General features: G+C 48.2%; 1 protein-coding gene across 4 annotated transcripts; it reads left to right on the top strand.

Annotated features, from left to right (window-relative positions):
• The first annotated feature begins 590 nt into the window (after positions 1-590).
• Positions 591-17,804, top strand: WNT5A (Wnt family member 5A). 4 transcript variants are annotated; one of them, XM_028719082.2, is made up of 5 exons: positions 591-724; positions 6,154-6,281; positions 7,442-7,707; positions 12,072-12,364; positions 17,211-17,804. In XM_028719082.2, exons 1-5 carry the CDS (start codon positions 719-721, stop codon positions 17,667-17,669), a joined length of 1,152 nt encoding a protein of 383 aa, XP_028574915.1. In that variant the 5' UTR covers positions 591-718; the 3' UTR covers positions 17,670-17,804. The 4 variants fall into 4 exon arrangements, with proteins under 4 accessions (XP_028574915.1, XP_028574911.1, XP_028574916.1 ...); XM_028719078.2 differs by lacking the exon at positions 591-724 and adding an exon at positions 3,549-3,761; XM_028719083.2 differs by lacking the exon at positions 591-724 and adding an exon at positions 5,829-5,850.
• The last annotated feature ends 3,530 nt before the right edge of the window (positions 17,805-21,334 follow it).

The raw sequence follows: 21,334 nt of genomic DNA, 5'->3' as shown, positions 1-21,334 counted from the left end.
CGAGGGCAGAAGCGCGCCAGACGCCGGAGGGAAGGCGAGCGCCGGGAGCGACTTTGCGCCGCGCGGCGGAGCATGTAGCCGCGGGGAGAAGGAAGGAAGGAAGTCGGTCGAGGGGAAGAGGCACCTTCGCGCCACCGCGGGCCATGGATTGGGGCAGCCGCCGCCGCCGCCTCCAGCTTTGAAGCCCGGAGGAGCTCGCCTTGCGCGTCCCCACCCCCGTCGCCCCCCGTCTTGACTGGCTTGCAATGGAGGGACGCAGCCTGGGCACGGCTCGACAGCCCCGGGCGCCCCGTGGCAGCGGGTAGCCAGCAGGCGAGCGGCGGAGGGAGCCTGCAGGCGCGCTCCGGAGGCACCCAACCCGCTGCTGCAGCACCACCAGCACCACTACCTGGGCCGGTCTGAGCCCCAGAGCCGAGCGAGGAGTTGCCAGCCTGGGAGCCGGTCCCGTCCCCTCGCGACCGCGGATGGACCTTGCGAAGGAGGCGCCTCTGCTCCGTCGCTGGAGCGGCCCGGCCCGGCCCGGCGGAGATCCCTTGCCAGCCGCTGCCTTTCTCTGCCTCGGAGCGTACGGCGACGATTTGGGCTTCGCACCGCCTCGCTTGTGGATTACTTGGCTGCTAAGCTAGGCTCGCTTTGGCGGGTCTCTCTCTTCTCCTCGCCCGTCCGCCCCCGACCACCCCCCATCCATCTTCGACGCTTTCTCCCTCCCGCAACAACAATGGAGGTGAGTAACACAACTTAGGAATGGGAAAGCGGGGCGGGGGCTCGAAATCCGCTGGGCTGCGAGAAGGAGGGGAGCGGGGTCCGAAGCGATGGCTGGATTTGCTCCAAATTTGCGATCGGGGGGAAATCGTCGAAAGAGAGCGAGCGAGCGCGCGCTTGAAAATTAGCTCCTTGGAGAGGGAGGGCGCCAGAAGGAGGCTGTGGCTTCGGATTTCTTACAAATATTTGGCTTAAGGTGAAACTGACGAGAGAGAAAGAATGAGAACATAGGCTTCCCTCTCTCTCTTCACCGCGTTCATTCAGCGCTCTTTGCGCGCGCTCCCCCGCCGGTCAAAACTTCAGTCTCGTAACAAACCTGTTGCTGGAAAATGCTCCGATTCTGCCCCACCCTTCCCATAATGTCCCCCCTCCCCTTGTCTTAGTATTGTTGATTTCCTTGGAAAGCCCTTATCTGTTCTTTTAAGAACTTATTCCCAGCGCCTAAAGCTTCTCAGTCTAACCCACCCCCGGGCCATCCGCCACCTCCAAGGCGGATCAAGGTTTATAGGACATCTCTTGCAGCTTTCTTCCGTGCGGACTTCTGTTGAAGAACCCGGGCATGGCAGACATGGAGGCCTGTACCTTTAAGAGAACTTGGCTCGTGGCCAGGGAAAAACCTGGCCGCTTTTCTTCTCCTCCTCCTCCACCCCAGTCCCTCAAATTTTGCTCTCTGTTTCTGCATATTGTCACTTTTGCATCTGTAAAGCGTTCCGCTTGTGTTGGAAGGGGAGGACGGAAGGGGCTTTGCTTTGTCCCCCCCTCCTTGCTCCCCCCTCCAAGCCTCGCTGTCCCTTTGATGCTCCACATTGAGGAGGTTGTGTGTGTTTGTTTTTAATTGTCAATTGTATGCTAAATTAGTTACAGTCGCGAGGTCACCGGGAGTTCAGTTTCACCCAGAAACTAATCTTTTTGAGGGATGGCGGGGCGGGGGGCGGAGGAGAGAGATCCAGGGAGATCTTGAACGAAAGTCCCGGGATATCATTTAATATGGAAGAACAGGGGTGCGAGGAGAAAAGGCAACCTTTTCCCTCCCCTCTTCCACCTCCCGGAGTTTTAGTATATGAGTAGCTTTCCTTGTTTAAAAACTGCAGCCCATAAAACCTTGGAATGCTTCGCCCGCTTTTCTTAGACAGCCCCCCTTCTTTTCCAAAGCCCCCTCCCCTCCAGGGCAAGGTGGTGGGCTCGCTCTTGGCCCTGCAAAGCCGTCCAGCCGGCCCGCCTCGGCAATTGTTCCTGCGTTTTACAACCCACCCGAGCCCAGGGGGCTCGCAGTCTGCATGCCTACTTACCCAAGGTAGAGCTAGCATTAAAACAGCGGCCATAAAACCAGATGCCCTAACAGGCTTTCCAGACCTCCTGTGCTCTTTTTTTCTTTTTTAATTGGGGGGGGGGGGAGAGAGAGAGACAAGCAAGTTAGGATCGCAGGCGGGCGAGCCCTTCTGGCTGCTCTTGGGGAGGGATGATCTGCACCCCCGAAAAAGAAAACGTTTTAAAATAGCTAATTTCCCCCACAAAAAGCAATGGTCTGCTCTGTCCGGGGGCTGCCTTCGAACGCGAAGTTTAAATGGCCCGGTCCTAATGGACTCTTCGGCGGCTTGTTTCCCGTGTTAGCCGGACATTTCAAAAAACGGTTCCGGGAGACTTGGTGGCGCTGCACACCACCGGGCCTTTCTTTTTGGCGCCCTCCGAAGGGGGTCTCAGCCTCCGAGCTCTTTCTCCGTTCTGGATCAGGCTGAACGGAATAACCCCAAGAAATGGTGAAGTATTACTTCTAACAAAAAGAGAGGGCGAAACGCGGAGAGAGGCACCATCCCTCTTTCCCTGGCCCCCTAGTGTAGCGTCCCGGGGCTTCGTTTGACGGCTGAGGCTGCCCTCTATTGGGGGCGGCGGAGAACGGCTTCCGCGTCAAACTAGGCTCTCTCGCCTTTAAAACAAAGCCGGCACCGCCATAAACCAGGTTTTAAATATTAGATCTATAGCAGGATTTGTGCGCAGAAGATCGCTGAGATGCAGCTATACTTGCCGAGCCTAATATTTCGACTCGGCGCGCGCAGAGTTTGAATGGAAACTCCTCCCGAAGAATCTCCTTGCGGCCCCGGATTCCCAAGTCAGGGCCTGCGGGTGTCACGATCACAGCCGAAACTGGGTTTGTGTGGCAGAGATGGGTTTTCTCATTCGGATATACTGTACAGTATATATTTTCTTTAAGTCCCCATCTGTGGGTGACTTTTGGAGAGTCTGTCCTGCTATCCCGCGCGTCCACACCCCCTTGGCAATCCCCCTAGGACTGCGCGTCCTTGGACACCCCCCCCCCGCCCGCCTTGACTCCGCCAGCATCTTTGCGTGAGGCATTCCCTTGCGACGGACAGGCTTGCATCTCCGGCGGCGCGCTGCCCTCGTCGGGAAGAGAGTGGTAGAGCTCCGAGGCTGGGACCGCGAAGTTGCCGCCTTGTTCGCACAGCGCTTTGAGAGAGGCGCAAGGCGCCCGACGGGCGGTGCCGACGTAGTCCATCGCTCATTCAACAGTCCCATAAGACAGGCGGAAAAACCGAGGGGATCGGGCCACACAGGGAGCCAGTGGCAAAAAGGCGGGGCGGGGGGCGTTGAACCTCTTATGTGCACATCGGCCGAAACACACACATTGGCTTCTCTCTATAGCTGGGGATTTATTCGCTTCTGTTATTTGCACACGCACATGAGCTTTGCATCCCCCCGACGGCTGCGGGGGCTTTCTGTTCCTCTCCAGCCTCGCCTTCTCTGCTCCCTCCCCGTCCCCAATTTGCTGGAGCGTGGCCGGCTTTATGGGGCATGAACTCTCCACATTCCTTCAAGGCGCTTCAGACTGCCGGGGAAATAAATCGGGCGCCGTCAGCGGCCCGTCACTAGACGCGCACCCCCCTCCGGCCTGTTCCCCCAAATTCCTGCAGCCTTGTGTCATGCTCTGCTCGGGGAGGAAGGCCGCTCCGCGGGGCTACGTTGGCCCTTGGCTTTCTCCCGAGGTAGGAGCTCCTTGGTTGATAAGGTGATTTATATATCTGTAGTAAGGGGAATCGGGCTGTGGGTGGACGAGGTCCTCTGGACGCAGCAAAGTTCGGGCCTGCCTCGGCGCGAGACTGCAAGCGCGGGGACCCCGCGATAGGCCGGGCAGGGCCAAGTTTCCTCGCTCGGGCCCTTCCGGCGCCAGAGCCGCCTTCCTCGTGGCGCGATCGCCTGGCTCTAAGGCGCAAGGGAGCCCACCGGTGTCAACGCACCGGCCTTGGAGCCTGGGGGAGACGCTCCGCCACCGGCGAGCCTCCGAAAAGCCCCCTCGTTTCCGCGATCCGTGTACTCTACAAGGCCCTTCTTGGAACCCAGCCCACTGAAGCGAGAGGCGCCCACAGCTCTCCGCACCGATATCCGTCGAGCCCGCGAAGCGCTCTGACCATTATTAAGCCCCCTGGAATAACGGCGTCCGACGTACTAAGGCAAGACCGGCGTTAGAGGGGAACGGCGACGCAGTCTGGACGGGTTTGTCAATCGGATTAGGTGGAATGCGCCTACTTGAAAGGCCAAACTAGCGCGTGAGTCTGGAGTGGAGACCAAGTAGCTTCTCTTTGCTTGCATTATTAGGGCGTCATCTATCCCTTATCGGATTCTTGTAATCGGGCCAATAAAAATCCAGCCATCGGAGCCTTATGCGCGCGTTATTTACTTGGGAGTAAACTCCACCGAAACCGCCGGGGCTTCATTTCTCTGTTGTTATAAGCTTGGGCGGCTACTGCTTTTCTGGATCGAGCTGCCCCTCGCTCTACGTTTCTGTTTACACCGACTTGAATGGCACACTTCACGCGGATAGAGTCCTTTATATCTTGCGTGCAAAAGTCCCGGTTGCTGTCCAAAGTGGCGCTTGGAGCGCTGAGGGCCACAGATCTACACCCCACCCGCCGCATTTTTTGCTCTTGTGACACTCACTCTCGATTAGCCCCGTTCAGTTCACACACCCACAAACTAGGATCGGTTGGCTCCAGAGGACGATTTCCAGGTGCGACATTCCAGACTCTGGAATGCCTCACGTAACATTAAACGGGCGGGGCGGGACAGGTTACCAGAGTGCGGCCGCCAGATAGAACTTCGGGCTGCAAATTCTTCTCCATAGTCCTATTTAAAGCAAGAACAAGGGTTTGCTCCCAGTTCATCAAAGGGAGCAATGAATCTTCTTCCCCTGTGAAAAAGAGCTGGTTTCCTTTGACTCCATTTGCCCGGATAATTGGAAAGGGAACAAGCAGCCCCCTATCGCCATTTGGCAGTACACGGAAGGGTTTCCTATACCCTTTCGCCTTCGTTCCCCCACTGCAACCAGAAATCGGCTGCGCGGAGGAGGGGGTGGGAAGAGAGGAGTCGAACTAGGGGGGGCTAACTCGACCCAGGTCCCTGCCCGAGGCTGGAGGAGCTTCCAAGATTCCCGTCTCGCCCGCCGTGCGCTTCCAACTGGATGGTCCCAGGGGCCCAGGTCACTGTCCTCTTATTGCCCCCTCGCCCAGAAGAGAGAGCTCTGCGCTCATCGGCTGCTTCGAACTGCGGCGCGCTTCGGCGGACGCGTTTCTCCGCCGCGCGCCTTTGCGCCTTGTTGCCCCTCCCTCCATACGGCTCTGTCTTAACTTATCCAGATGGCACAGTGAGGAGCGGGATGTGGGGGTGGGGTGGGGGTGGCACTGTCCGTCTCTGCGGGGTTTTGGTTTGTGTCAGAGCCCTAGGTCTTGCTGTCTGTGATGGGGGGGGGGGGGGAGGCGGGACGGGATGAGACGGGGGATTTTATGCGCGGACGTTGGGGAGGAGCGATGGCCGGCGGCGAAAAACGTGCTTTGCAAACACCTTCCTGAGCAAGATCCGTTTTGACGATTCTCGTCTGGAAGCGGCTCCTATAATTAAAAAGGAGGAGGCGCGCGTCGTTCTAATCCGAAGCCGAGCGCCACGGCTGGGACGTGGGTGCTGTTGTCCTCCCTCCCCGTCGACTGACCGTCGCTCTCCACTTGTTGCGCGCTCCGCGTCTGAGCAGCAAAGCGCGGAAGGGGCTGGCAACGGCCTTCTTTTTCTTTCCGGAGGCGGATGGTGTGTGTGTATGTATGTATTTGTGTGTGTCCATAAAACTGTGGGCTGGGCGCCGCTGCTACTCAGCTTTTTCCTCCTCGTTATCGAGACTGCTTTGGGATTCACTCAAAAGCCGAGCCTTCGCGGCGAGGCGGGTGAATGAACTTGGAGCAGACACTGGCTTGGCCACCGCACAAGTCCCTGGCTGAGGCGCAGAAGGACCGCCGCCTCTCCCAGACCCCGGGGGGCTGCGCTTTGTTCCCTCGTGAGATGGTCCAGTCCAGGCCATAAAAGCTTCTCGCTCTCTTCTTCCCTCCCCTGCAGAAGTCCATGGGAACCTTAGTCCAAGGTGGAGCTCTGTGGACAGAGGCAATGACTTCTAAGTACCTCTTTCTGAGTCTGGCCATCTTCTCTTCACTTATCCAAGTTGTGATAGAAGCCAGCTCTTGGTGGTAAGCTTTTTAATATTTTCATCATCTGTACAAATTAATTAACCCCCCTCCCTTTTAAAAAAACAAGGCCATCCAATAAGGTGGAGGAGGCCTACTTTGCTCCTGGGAAAATAAAAACTATGAACACCCTGAATCCATTTTTCCTATTCTTTTAGGAGGGGTGGAGGGGAAAGGATAGGCAGTCTGCATTTATGTAGTCATTCAAATCCTGGTTTGGAATAAGTAGTATTCTAGAAACTAAATTAAATGTAAAATTGTAACTGGGAATGTCCTCCTGGCTTTCTAGACACATCTGTGCAAAAGTGAGCCGCATATTTTTGAGTCCTGTGTGTTTAGGGTCTTGCTGGTTTCAGCTCAAAAGAATTGTGCAAATGAGGCTGTGAAACCCTAGGCACACTTACTGGGGAGTAAGCTCCATTTTTCTGAGTAGAATTTGCTTCTGAGTAAATATTCACGCAGAGAGCTGAGATTAAATTTATCCCTTTGAAAACAGGCACACATGTTGAGGTCTTTAAGACATTGGGTGAATAAGGCGTTTGGTGACAGGATTCACTTGTGTGCCAATTCTTGATTGTGAATTTTTAAATGATGGCATGAGGGGGGGGGGGGGAGGGCCTCGAAATCCCATTTAATTTATCTGGCCTGCATTACATCCTTTATGGATCACGAGACCGAACTTTTGGATGGTAACAATTCTCTTGCTACAGAAGATTCTCTAGTGTCTGATAGTTATTTTTCTTTTTAAAAAAGATTGACATGGCATGTTAGAGAATGAAGCATGTTCTGGGAGCATCTTGGATTTTGTTTCCAGGTTTGAAAAAAGAAAAAAAAATCCATAGGGATGGATAGTGTGAAATATGAAGCCTAGGAGGGGAGACAGCCTAAGAGGGGGGCAACCATCATATTTAGATAGCTGCATAATTCAGTGTCTGTCTCAATAAATTCATGCATGTGGTTTACTTTAGCTTTCCAACGATTGAATGAAGCTGAAGACACACACACCCGGCACCTTTCCCACATTTTGGCCGCCGTCCCCAGCAGACCAAATGGAACAAGCAAATTTGTTTCAGGGCTGGGTTCCATGTCTGCGGAATCCACACAGCATGTGCATTCAGCTGTTGTTCTTGAGCTTATTGCTGCAACCCTTTGTCTTTTCACAGGTCTCTGGGTATGAACCACATGAACCCCATGAACCCCGTTCAGATGCCGGAGGTGTACATCATTGGAGCCCAGCCCCTTTGCAGCCAACTGGCCGGGCTCTCCCAAGGACAAAAGAAACTCTGCCACTTGTACCAGGACCACATGCAGTACATCGGAGAGGGTGCCAAGACGGGGATCAAGGAATGCCAGTATCAGTTCCGCCACAGAAGATGGAATTGTAGCACTGTGGATAACAACTCTGTTTTTGGCAGAGTCATGCAGATAGGTAGGAAGGGCCTGGGAGTTGTGTGTGCTGGATATACATCATGGTGTGTGTGCTAGGAAAACCTGCCAGGTTCTTTATGCGCCATTGAAACCTGTCAAGAAGGAGAAAGCTAAATGGCCTTTAGCCCAGAGATCCTTCCTGTGAAGCTAGAAGCACATGGGGACCACTGGTGGTATGGAACAGGAAGAGTAGCATTGCCATTCTCACCTTGTCCTGATGCAGATTAAAATTAAGCCAGATCTAAATTTAAAGGAGGAAGCATGAAAACAAGTCGTTTTCAGCCAGAACAGGGTCATTTCTATGTCTGGGATTCCAAAGCTGTGTGACAATTGAATTTGACTCCAGATTAACCACACGCCAGCTTTTTGTCATGCCATAATTTTTATGTTGAGTCCATTTCCCCTTCACAGCCCAATTCTGTGTGTGTTTGGAAGCAAGCCCCCAAAGTGCTCAATGGGGCGTACTCCCTAGTTAAGTGTGCTTTAAGACTGCAGCCTTCTCCCCCCCCCCCCAGCAAAATAATTTTTGTTTCAAGGGGATTTCAATTTAGAAATTAAATATGTTGGCACTCGCAGTCAATGTGCTTTCATTGAGGCTAAGAACATAGGTAGGTGTTGCATGCGTTTAACCATAATTATTATGGTTAATTAAAAATGCTGTCTTGGAGCAATCTCCCAATCCCTGTATGCTGAGAGTGTAGCTTCTGTTAGTTGCTTTTGACAGGGCCCTTCTGCTGTAGAGCTCACATCAGCATAAATACTGCCCCTGCTTAAATTACAAGGGTTAAAAGGCAGCATCACTCTAATGACTGATGGGTTGCTCCCCCTCCCCAACTAGAATAATGGCATTTGTAGTATACATTCAAATCTATACATCTCTCTCCATGTCCCCTCCCCAGCCTCAAACGCACAACTTGTGTATACCAGCATCTCAGAATGCAAAGATCTAAATCTAATTTTAAATCCCGCTTTTTGAAATAGGATAGGGAAGGATTGGAATGACTTTAAAATTAGATTAAAGGTAACTTCATTTATGCATTGAGTAGGCTTCTGCATTGCTTGCAGGGATGCTGTTAAGTCACATTTACCCTAGAAGTTAATTTTATGTAAAAATAAGCTTTACAAAATCTCAGATTAAACATTTTCCATGCCTCCCCCCTCCAAAAAAAGGAACTAAGTGGAAACACTTGTTTATTGAAGATTTAAGTTTTCTCGTGCAGCTTTGCATTACAGATGCTGTAGAACTGAGAGGTTTAGAATAACCGGTCAGATTATCACTGCCCCATACCGAAAAACAAATAAAAACAGTACAGCAAAAGCCTGAAAGTACTGAAACCTTAAGCGTTTGTATACCTGGTCAGGTATGTTCCAGCCTTGAAGACTCATGTCTAAGTTGCCATGGTCTCTTTTTGCAGACTTTGCATCTACAAGTCCTGGAATGGGTCCCCATTGCTTCCAGGTCTCTGTTTCTTCTCCACAAGACATCTGCATGTATTTATTTTTATTTAGTAGGGTAATTGGCCACTTAGATTAACTGAAAATAGAAGTGAGTGTAATGTGTGCATTGAGCTGTTAAAGATCCTGAAAAGTGTATTCATTGAGAACAAGTATGTGCTCTCATTGCATAGTTGGGTCTAGTTTCCTCGAATAAACTATTGGATTGGTTGCTGTTTCTCTTGAATGGGGGACAAGATCTCAGCTTCGGTTCCCTGCTTCTTGCATAGACATGGCTCAGCCTTACAGGGCTATAAATCCACTTACAGTGTGCAGTTAGGACAAAAGATTGTGCCAGTTTGGGCTCTCTGCCTGGATCTGTATGTTTCTCTATGATGTCTTTGCTGATTGACCTGAAAGAATTATGAGCTGATAGTGGTTTGATGTAGCACACTAAAAATCCTGGAAGTTTATATAACATTTCAGACTGCTGTTGGACCAAATTTAAGTCAATAGCAAAACTCTAGCTAAGTTCAATATATCCTGCAATATGTTCAGATTGCAAATGAGCCATCACTATGGTACCGAAACGTTGACTTGCTCTCTGTGTAACTGCTCCCAAGGGTTGATCATCTAAACCTGATTTGCAAAAGCCTTGGCATTCACTTCAGTGTGATGTGAATCAGATCACCACAATATTGTTGGCTCAAATAAAACATGCTGTTTCCTTGTTTCTGAAAGAGCCTGGAAAATTGGTTGCATAATATTGGGGAAATGTCTCTCTGTGTTGTTGTTGTTGTTGTTTTTCTCTCTGGAAGGAGAAACTGCAGCAAATTCAATTAATAACTTTTTAAAAAATGTCTATGACTAGACATTTTACTGCACTGGCAATAATAGTGGAATCGCAGCTTAAAGTTGAGAATGCTGTTCAAAGGAAATATAGCTTTGCGCCTTATCATATGTTTGTATAAGTTCTTGCAGCTTGATGCAAAAAAACCAAACCCCAAACCCCAAGGCAGTGTCCTCCCGTGCTCAGTTGGGCAGCTTAAATCCCATTGACGGTGATGGCATTTCAACCATCAAACTGAGCCGGATTACAGCCTAAATTCCCTTTCGAGATGTGTAAGCGAATCACTTGTTTTCTCTGCAGCCCCTTTCTGTCAAAATAGTATAAAAGTAGGGAGGGCTTTTTTTCTTTTTCTTCTTTTTTTTGAAATAGACATCAGCAATTTACATGGGAGAATGCAATAAAGCTTTAGATAATAATAATAAAGGAATTGTGTTCGTGCCTAGCAGAGAGCGAGGAGTTTCTAAACAAACCAGCCCTCTGCTGGCAACAAGACTTCGAATACTGTCAAAGTTGATGAGACTTGCTTTAAACAGGCTCCTACCGTCTGAAGCTGAAGCCTACAGAAAACAGTTTCATGGCACAGGGCTGCTTGCTCAAACTGCTCCCCCCTCCCCTGCAAATTTCTTCCATCTGTTTTCTTTCTCTCTTCGGCGTATTTCAATCTCTACCTTTTTGCCCCTGTCCAGACTTGAAAGGGTTCTTTTAAAGACATGCTTGTGGAGAAGAACCTAGACGTGGCATATCCCCCAAAATGATAGTGAGATGAGAGCTATCTCTGTGGAAGTGGACCAATTAGGCAAAACTCCTATGAGCTTTGCTGTGAATGACACTAGAATAAATACTACAGGGTGCTTTCAGTGTTCTGCTGTGTCTGTTAAAATCGAGTCCAGCTGATAAAATGCGACCAAGAATTGGTAGGCCTATGTAGTAGTACAAAGTTCTCCAAAAGCAGGAAGGTGCCCTCAAACAGAAAATGCCTCAGTTACAATGGTTGGGTGCTTTGGTGTGTGCCTTCATCAGTCTGTTCCGTTTGTTTAAAAAGTTTGATTTCCCAGTGATTCCTAACTTCCTCAAATAGAAAAAAATATATATCTCTGCAAAAGTGCCTACATAGCTAAAGGCTCCACTGAAGAATGGGCTCTTTGAAATTTGGGTCCCATTCTCTGAGCTAGTGAAGTTCTTGAAATTGTTTTTGTGTAAAACAACAACAAACTCCCAGACCTCTGGTTTCTTAGAAACATTAGCAGCACACAAGGCAGAGCTTTAACACAGCTTTAACCTTTTTGGAGCTGTTACTGTGAGGACAGTGTGTGTTGCAAAGTATCTGCTGGGCATTAAATAACAGGGAGGGGGTAGCATTTTAGCTTTTGTAGAGACCCTTAGCTACTCTTTTGAAAGACTACAGAGAGCATGGTCTGGCTAAAATTGGGAGGAACTGAAAGATGTGGCTTGTGGGCTTCATCAAGCTTCTACAAAGTGAGATATTTATAAATGAATTCTTTTCGGGGGGAAATTGGATTCAGGTAATATACCAACTAATGAATTTCCCTTCAGGATAACTAGTAATTAGCCGATTTGAGTGGAGCTTTTCATCACAGAAAACTCTCTCTCTTATGCTGCAATCCTGTGCACATTTACTAGGGATAAAGTCCCATTTAACCAAATGGGACAAGCTCTGAACTTCAAGCCTTTAAACTTTGGCAATGAAGAAGAAACATCCTAAGAAGGCTTCTGACATTTTTTCTTTTACGTTACCAGAGCTGATGGCCAGACCTCAGGCTTCACCAATATGTTTCCTTCTTTGTAGATAAATGAATAGATAATTCAAGATGCCTGAATTTCTTTCTAACCAGCATAGCAGACTCTAGGATTTTTATGCCACTATCCTGATATCTAATACCATCAGCCACAGCTGGAACACTTCATTCGTGTGCTGTTGTTTCTCTTTTCAAATGAGCATCCGTCACGTCGGGAGTGGGGGAAGCTCAGAACTGAATGGCAGTTCATCTTCACCTGTATTAAATAAAATAAATGTATGTGATCCTGGTGTGTAACTCCGAGCCTCCTCTTCTTCCTTGCAGGCAGCCGGGAGACAGCCTTCACGTACGCAGTCAGTGCTGCCGGTGTGGTCAATGCCATGAGCCGGGCCTGCCGGGAGGGGGAGCTCTCTTCCTGTGGCTGCAGCCGGGCTGCCAGGCCGAAAGATTTACCTCGGGACTGGCTGTGGGGTGGCTGTGGGGACAACATTGACTATGGCTACCGCTTTGCCAAAGAGTTTGTGGATGCCCGCGAGCGAGAGAGGATCTACCAGAGAGGAACTTACGAAAGCGCCAGGATCTTGATGAATCTGCATAACAACGAAGCAGGGAGGAGAGTAAGTCTCACCCCCCCTCAAACTGCCACCCCTCCCCCCAAAATAATGTTTTCTCTTGCCTTTTCTTACCATGATGCCTAATTGTTCCCAAGGCCTGTTCCCAAACCTCTGTGTGTGGTTGGTTTTTTGGTGAAGAGCAATTTTCTTTTGAATGAATTTGAATGATGGGTGATCTCTGGAATATGTCTTGTTTAAATAAGAGAGATCCGTTATTTCCCTTTAGATCAGGAGGGGGAAAGGTTCCATTTAAATGCAACGAGTGAGAGTGGGAGGAGTAAGCCTATCAGTAACTACTAGCTAGAATGGCTGTGCTCTGCCGCCACAGTTGTGCTCAAATCCCGCTTGCTGATTTCCCCACAGGCTTCTGGTTGGCCACTGTGTGAACAGGATGCTGGACTAGATGGGCCACTGGCCTGATCCAGCAGGCTCTTCTCATATTCTTATGTATAAGCTCAGTGGCAATGACAAGGGCCATGGGTTGATAGCCTTCCTTCAAATGGGCTAAATACGTACCCCCTTCCCACCTCCCTTCCAAGTTGTTCTAGTAAAATAGTGCAAGTCACAGTGAATTTTATGCAGAATAGAATTTTATTAGTTTATATTTCCAACCAATCCAGTTTTCTTTGGAGCGGGTGACCGAAGCGCCGTATTTTGCCGGAGTGAAATATTCTTGCAAGGGGGCTATTTTCACTCTTCCTTGTGAGGTTGTGAAAAAAAAAACACCCACCCAACAACCAGCTTCTCTGTATTATTAGAAAACATGCTCTTCTGCGGTGGAAGTCAGTTTTTATGGCTTTTTTAATCTTTAAAATCTTTTAAACGAATGAGTGTAAACTTCATTTTTATTGCCCTGGAGTGGAAGGAGCCAAAGTCATTATTTTCCTAGAAGTGACGGTGCCAGGACTCGTCGGCTGGAGACTTTACACTTGTGTTTCAAGGTGAATTAGGATGAAGGATAATTGAAAATTAATAGCATTTAAATATGAGAAGAAGGCATCTGAAAGCAATGGAAAGGCCAATTTGCTGCTAGGCAGGAGAAAAATGGCTTTTCACAGTTGCCCCTGTCGGCTTCGAGTGGTTCCCTGCTACCACCCCCTTTGAGCTGCCTCCCTGCGATGGCATTTGGCAGAGGTTGAACTCTCCCTCCTCCATCTCCCGCCCCCCCAAAAAACTTTCTTTTAATGCTGGGTGGAAGTGGCATTCGGCATCCACCTAATGTGTCAGACCCCAGGATTTTTGGGGCTGTGTCAACACTGACTCATGTCTATTTATACAGGGTAAATTATCGAGGTCTCCTTGCCAAGGCTTTACAAAGAGGATATTGCGGTGTAGGCCTGTCCCCCACCCAGAGGTGTTTTGGGGTTTTCTCTCTTGGACGGAGCGGCTCAGCTGCATGCGGAGAGATTGGTGTAGGAGGGAGCTGCCGAATCAGGAGTGGAAAATCTGCAGTGCGGGTGGTGTGCAGGGAGAGAGAAAATCTGATGCAAGTCTAGCAGCGGCAAGCCAGTCCACTGACTGGTCAGGTGGCATTGATTTTAGTTCTGCCTTCTTGTGTGTGGCTGAGGATTGGCGGCAGAGCATCTGTTTTGTGTGCAGAAGATATTGGGTTCAATCCTCGGCATCTCCAGGTTGGGCTGGGAATGCCTCTGTCTGAAATGGCCAGCCAGTATGGACCTTGGATGGGGGACCTGTAGCCCTCTAGACATTGTTGGACTCGCAGCCAGCAGAGCCCAATGGCCAAGGATGATAGGAGCTGTAGTCCAGTAACATAGACAATACTATGCTAGAAGGAGCAACGAACTGACTTGGTAGGCAGTTTCCTATGTTCAAGGGAAGAAGACCATAGCTTAGTGACTTAAACCTGGCCCAACTGTTTCCCTCTTGGAATCTCCCTTCTCTAGCTGATCTCAGCCTGATACAGCTCTTTAGCCAGGGAAACGGCCACCAGTGAATGCACGGTATCTCCCATGCTTCTGCCTAATCCCACAAGCTAGGTGGCCATATTGGGTGCTTTTCGCTATCCATTTGAACAATGTTTGAAATGGACTTCTGATTATGGTTTGAAGCAGTGCCTACTCCCATCTGACATGACATGGTTCTTGCGTTTTTAAGATGTGCTGGGGTGTTTGCAAGTGCATGGTTCCTAACTGGATGGCTGCTTCAATAATGGGAGCAGGATGTGTTTGTGGGAGTCACTCTGCATTTGCCCTTTGAACATGACAGCCAGCAGTTCGCCTCGATAGTTTTGAGGCAAACTAATAATTTGCGACACACACAGTTTGCTTGGTTTTCAATTTGGAACAAGCCATGGTTATTCTTATAAGTGAATATGCATTTGAAAGAATTGGCTAGATGAGGTTAACAGGGAATGAGCGAATACCCAGCATGTTCCAGTGGCCAAACCATTTCCCCTACTTTCTTTACAGTAATTGTAGATTTCAGTGGTTCTTGGAGTGGTCCATAACAATGGTGCTGCTGCTGATAATGATGATTTTATAGTGACAACAGTTAAAATAATGTCAGTTAAGACAACAGTGCTTTTAAAGTTACAGTGAGTAATTACAAAAACAAGGAAAACAGTAGCTTAAACAATAGAATGCTGTCAAGGCTCCATAGTTTGGTGAAACAGAAAAGGCATAGTGAATAAATATGCTTTGATTCTTCTTCTAAAGGAAGGGGAAGCAGTATGCCAACTTGACCCCAAGGGGAAAAGAATTTGACGGCTATGGGGCCACCACTGAAAAGGCAAAACTATTTGAACTAGGCCTGTGTAGTATGCCGTAATAAATGATCTGATTTTTTTAAATAAAAAAAATATTTGTACTTTATGCTGGCAGAAATGAGAGCAAGAACTTTCCAGCAAGAGAAGAATGCTCTGGTGCTGCCTGGGTACAGGAGCTCTTATGTGTTCATGTGGTTTTCATGCCCATTTGTTTTAGTGTGGGGAGCAGATTTGCATATGGACCAGGCAAGAATCCCCAATGCACACTGGAGGGAATATGAGATTTCGGTTCAGGGCATTATTCTTATTGCTCTGGCATTTGGAAATTTTCTTTAGCCAGGAAGGCCTAGGAGTCAAAAAGTCCATTCTCAGATTTGGTTGGGAGTTACAGATTGCAGCATTTTTGAATGGCCAGAAGCTCACTCCTATTCCAGCCAGCAGTGCCTGCGCATGGCTTCCTTGAGCAGTTGTCAGGGCCTGCTGCTACTGCTGCCTACCCTGGGTTGCCTTACCTGTTTCCCTTCCTGGTCCTGCATTCCAGGAAGCACCAGGTGGCTGGATCTAGGCATCCTTTTGGTTTTCTGTGGTGTCTCTGATCTAGTATAGCTCTGGAGCAGTGGTGAAGGAACCCTTCTCTTCAGTCCTAGGACCACATTCCCTTCTAGGCCACCCTCTGGGGGCCATATGCTAGGAGTGGGTGGGGCCAGAGGCAAAAGGGGGTGGAGCAAGGAATGTAAATTTTAGCTTTGTGCAGGCTAGATCCTACACACGCCCGCCTTCCACTGTCTATCCTCCATCGTCATCAGAGTTCAAGGACACATTCCAGCCAGGCAGAAACACTGCCAAGGGGGCATGACTTGGAGAGAGGGCTGCAGCCTGAGGAAAGTCCCAAGAACAAAAGAGAAATGATGTGTGTGTGTGTGTGTGTGTGTGTGTGTGTGTGTGTGTGATTTGGCCCCAGGCCTGAGGTTCCCTACCCCCTGCTCTGGGGCATTGTGAGAATTTAAAAGGGTGTCTAGACCCAGCCATGCAGTGCTTCACACAGGGCCCAGTGGCAGAAGAGAGCTCCCAGTGCCTTGCCATACTTGGCACCAACCCTGCCAGTCAGTATAGATGCTTTAGGCACCACATGGAAATACATTAATAACATCATTAGGGGACCAGTGCCATGTGACGAGCTGCTCGCATGCATATCAGGGGTGATGGGAGGAGTTGTCCAAGAAACCCCTGATCCATGTAATCCAATGCTATTTGACTCCTGTGACCTTTTAATCTCCCGCCAGCATAGCGTGTGGCCTGCCGCTGAGCTATTGTCCCCTCTCATCTCAGTGCCTGTCCAAGGGGCCAAGACAAAAACATCTGTAGAGATGTGGAGAAAATGACCCAATTCATGTGGTGAGCCACGGTATGCCAAACAGCTTTCCATGGAGTAATTTCAGCCTCTGTGTGGTTTTCAGACCATTCCCCGGGAGCATTAGGAAGACTGCAATATAATCAAGAGTCTTATATGACAACTGGTGCTTAATTTTTTTGTCATTGGCAATTTATTGTCCACTTTTCATTATTGTCCCCATGGTTGGTGAAAGGCTTTTGGTAAATGACATGCTGCAAGTTGCACAGAGGGGTGCGAGCCAGACTTGTTCCTGTCTGTTATGCACGTATGTGTGCTATGTATATATAAATATAATCTCCCCTTGGGTTATTTTTATTAGAAAGGTGAATAATAAGCCTATTAAACAAAGGAGGAGGCAGACAAACAAATTGACAGGGAAACATGCCAGAAGTTCCTCTTTGTGTGCTGGATGCCCCCCACTTGCCACGCTGTGCCGGTTGACAGTTAAGAACAGGTGGGGCTTTTTGTGAAGGGAATGAATGAAAGTAAAGCCGTTTTTAATCATCCTTCACAATAAGGGCGGTGTGGTGTGTGTTTTTCTGAAGGATCCCAACAGGGCAGTTCAGAGGTGTGTCCTGGAAGAGTGACAGCGCTGAGCCAAGGAATGCAGTGCTGTCAAGTGGGAATGGATTCCTCGTTGCGGAGGCCATGCCTCCTGCGCGTTTGTGGCGGAGGTATGTTTTGCCCCCGGCTTGCACTGACCTTCTTCCTTCTTTCCAACTCCCACCCAGACGGTGTACAGCTTGGCGGACGTGGCCTGCAAGTGCCACGGGGTGTCCGGATCGTGCAGCTTGAAGACCTGCTGGCTGCAGCTGGCTGACTTCCGCAAGGTTGGCGACGCCTTGAAGGAGAAATACGACAGCGCGGCAGCCATGAAGCTCAACCCCCGGGGCAAGCTGGTGCAAGTGAACAGCCGCTTTAACGCGCCCACCATCCACGACCTGGTGTACATAGACCCCAGCCCCGATTACTGTGTGCGCAACGAGAGCACCGGCTCCTTGGGCACCCAGGGGCGCCTCTGCAACAAGACTTCGGAAGGCATGGACGGCTGCGAACTCATGTGCTGCGGCCGGGGCTACGACCAGTTCAAGACGGTGCAGACGGAGCGCTGCCACTGCAAGTTCCACTGGTGCTGCTACGTGAAATGCAAGAAGTGCACAGAGATTGTGGACCAGTTTGTCTGCAAATAGATGGGGACGGGTGGGAAGAGCTTTTTTCCGGTCTACCAGCAGAGAGGGCAGTAGGGAGGGGGGAGGTTGCCCCAAGAAGGTCTCCACTCTTATTTATAGAGTCCAGTGGGTGCTTTCCTTGTTTGGAGATTTAAAAAAAAAAATCTTCTTCAGCAAGAAGTGATGGGAAAGCTTGCTGCATCCAGCTCAGACTGTGCATAGTTTTTTAAATATTTTGTTTTTGTTTTGCAATAACGGGTGGGAGAACCTGAGAGAATATTTATTTTACAGGATTTGGAATTAAGAAAAGAAAAGATAGAGTAGTTCAAAGGGAAATCCAACCCATCCCCATATAGCCTCGTGGGACATAGTACAAGTGCAGTAGATGAGGTATCCGCCTTACATGCTTTGGATCAGAGCATGACCCGTAATGGCTTGGTGACATACACATCTGTGCAAGGCATTTCTTCTCAGCTTTAGCAACCCAAAAGAAGCGAGACAGTCAGATACAGCATTGATCCGTATATCTGTAACCTGTAGCGGGAGCTCTCCTCAACGTGGCAACTTGAAGGTGTGGGTGGAAGCAGAATTTCCCAAAAGCCACAGTTGTGTTGCTAGGTAATATCTAAAGGCCCATTGGCGTGACATGGCGTTCCCCCATTTAGGCTTGGGAATTCTGTGCAAATGCATTGTGGGGAATGACGCTAACCAGTAGTAGCCAGTGGGGTGGGGCCTCCCGACACCAGTATTGCTCACATTTGCCTGGATGGCACTGGAGTAGGGTGGTAGTGAGTTCAAAGCTGTAACAACCTATATCGGGAGCGTGGCTCTGTAGCTCTGCCCGCCTGCAGCAGCCATGATGGATGCCAGTTTTAGGGCAGGTGGACGTTGCAGTTCTCTCATCAGCATCGTTCCACAATGCACCATCTCGTGGGTCTCCATTAGAAGGAAGAGGTATTCTGAATGGGCAGAGGAAAAAGAACCAACCAACCGATTCCTTCAAACAGCTAGCAAACCAGGAGGAAGAATATCTGACTTTGACTGTACAGCGCAGATCAAAGCAGAATTTGGAACGTTGCCACGTCAAGTAAAACATGCCTATCTCACATTATGCACATTTAGAAAAGCCTTTCTGCCTTACTTTATAAGAATATTGAAGAGCTATCTGTGGGATTTCCTAAGCAGTGTGTGTGCCGGTTTGACTGTGCTGAAACTGCAGCTGCATTGTGTGTGCAGTCTGCAAAGTCCTTAAAAACAACAATAATAAATTCAAAACTAATTCTTTCTTTTTAAAGTGTTGTGCGTAGTCAGTTCCCTTTTTAAAAAAATCCGTTGACTGATAGCATTGCGGAATTTGGGGAAATGCTGAGTTGATGATACGCCGCGTGGTACTTCTTTTTCTAAAGTGCTGTTACAATTCAAAGTGCCGTGTGGCAGCAACGCCTAAGCTATCATCCTGTGTCTTTTTCATTTTAATGCACAATGCTTTAGAAATATATTGCAGCTATGCACAAACTGCTCAAACTGTACTTGAGCAATTATATATGAGAAAACTATGGTCTGCTGGTGTCTGGTATCTCAAACCTCTTTTAAAAAATACAATCATATTATCAGGACAAAGTAGAAACTTATGATTTCTTTTTTTAAAAGAAAAAAGAAAAAAACCAATAGCACAACAGTACAAAAGGCTTTCAATTTGCCAGGTCAGTTTCTTTGTTTAGACTGAACTTGTTATTATCTGCTCCCCACCCCGGTCCACATTTAAAATAGCACATACTTACAAAGTTGGGTTTTTTTAAAACAAAAGTCAGGTAGGGTGTTTTTGTTTTTTGCAGGTTTTCACAACACATGGGTGTTGAAGGGTAAGTCAATCACAAATTAATCAACGCTTTTTCAAATTCTTCCAGAACATAGTATCTTTCTGCTCAATTCAGTGAAAGCTCCTGTATACCCTCTACTGTTGGTTATGTTTGGGGACTGTACGTGCTTGGTGCGTGAGTTTGCAATGATTTGGAGCAGACTTCCACAACCTACTGCCCTCCAAATGTTTGGGATGGCAACTCCCATCAGCCCCAAGGCCATTGGGAGTTGAAATTCCAAGCTTTTAGACTGTTGGTGCCAACACAGAGCGCCAATGCTTAAAAGTTTGCACTGGTTACCCCTATGCAACTGAGCTGAGTTCAAGGCCATTTAACTACTTGGGCCCAAGATATCCAAAGGACCACCTCATATTGCATATCCCTGTTTGATCACTAGCTTATTAGTGGTCCCCTGTGGCTCAGGTGCTGAGATTGTGTCTACCAGGAGACATGCTTTCAAAGTTGTACGTCCAACTGTGGAGTTTCCTCCCAGCTGAGAGCAGACCTGTTGACCTCCTGGTCCTTTGGTGAAGACTTTTTTGATCAGTTGCAATTGATTTTGAGATGCGTGCTGTATCGCTCTTGTACACCGCTTAGAAATGAGGGTTCTAAGCGGTATATAAATGGCTACATCCAGAGGGCACCAGGCTGGGGGAAACTTGCTTAGAAGCGTTCTCTTTCTGCAATGCTGTCATTGCGGATAATGGAAATGAGAGACACAAATGCATCTTAACACAAACGGCCCATGTTATTTTTTTTTAAAAGGCAGTCTTAGCTCTAGCCTTTGCCACAACCCCAGTGCTGCCTTTTCATTCCTTGAAAGACCTCTGCTCTTCCCCTAAATCACCCTGTCCAATACATATAAGCAGATTGCAATGAATTCCAGGCTTCCATATTAGCATTACCATTTTAGAAGCTTTACTTTTTCGAAATTCTGTGAGCTGTCTCATTAATGCCATCAGGATTATCAGCTTTCCAAATGATGATTGCTCTTAATTTATTGTGCAAGGGTATATTTAACTTCCCTGGTTCCTGGTGTCTGCAAACCAATGTCAACTTAAAAATAAAATGAAATAAAGCACTAGTTCACTGAATATGTCACTTTTGGTTTTTATTATACAAAAACCATAATCCTTTTTCTAAAAAAAAATGTTGAATCACTTATTCTTTATAGCGACTCCTGTCTGTGAGAGCAGACAGGAATCTAATGATCCTAGCTATTAAAATGCTATTTAATGTAAAATATTTCACTTGTGTTCTTCAGATATTATGTAAATCTACTATGTCCTCTTCTTTGTTCTGTACATTTAATGTACATATTTTCGTCTCGTGTGATTTGTATATTTCACTGGTTTTTTAAAAAAGGCTTATGCCGTAACGGAAAATAGACTATAAAAATAAAATGTTGGTTATATATTGGGAGGTGGCTTTAATTCTTTTGGAAAGAGGGGTTTTATTTCAACAAGGAGCAAAGCTGCTTTAAAGAAATACTTTGTGGTAAGATAGGCAAATGACAAACAAACTGAATTTTAGAAAATGTGTAAGAAGGGTGTGGGGAACTAAAACTCCCATCAGCCCTAGAAAGCGTGGCCGGTGGCAAGGGGGAATGGGAGTTGTAGTTCCACAACATCTGGTGAGTCAAAGGTTACTTGCTACGATACAATATAAATGCTTTAAAGTACAACCTTATATTTATCTAGGTAGAAGTAAGCTCCATTGAGTTCATTGGGGCCTAATCTCAGGTGCATTGATACAGCAAGTAAGAATGGAGACTTGGTAGAACCTTGAGGCAGCTGCTAAATTCCACAAGCAGAATGAGAATCCTGA

Source organism: Podarcis muralis, chromosome 2, assembly GCF_964188315.1.
Source record: "Podarcis muralis chromosome 2, rPodMur119.hap1.1, whole genome shotgun sequence".
In the NCBI taxonomy this organism is placed as follows: domain Eukaryota; kingdom Metazoa; phylum Chordata; class Lepidosauria; order Squamata; family Lacertidae; genus Podarcis; species Podarcis muralis.
The sequence above is the reverse complement of the archived record's forward strand: the minus strand, read 5'-3'. Positions and strand labels throughout refer to the sequence as shown.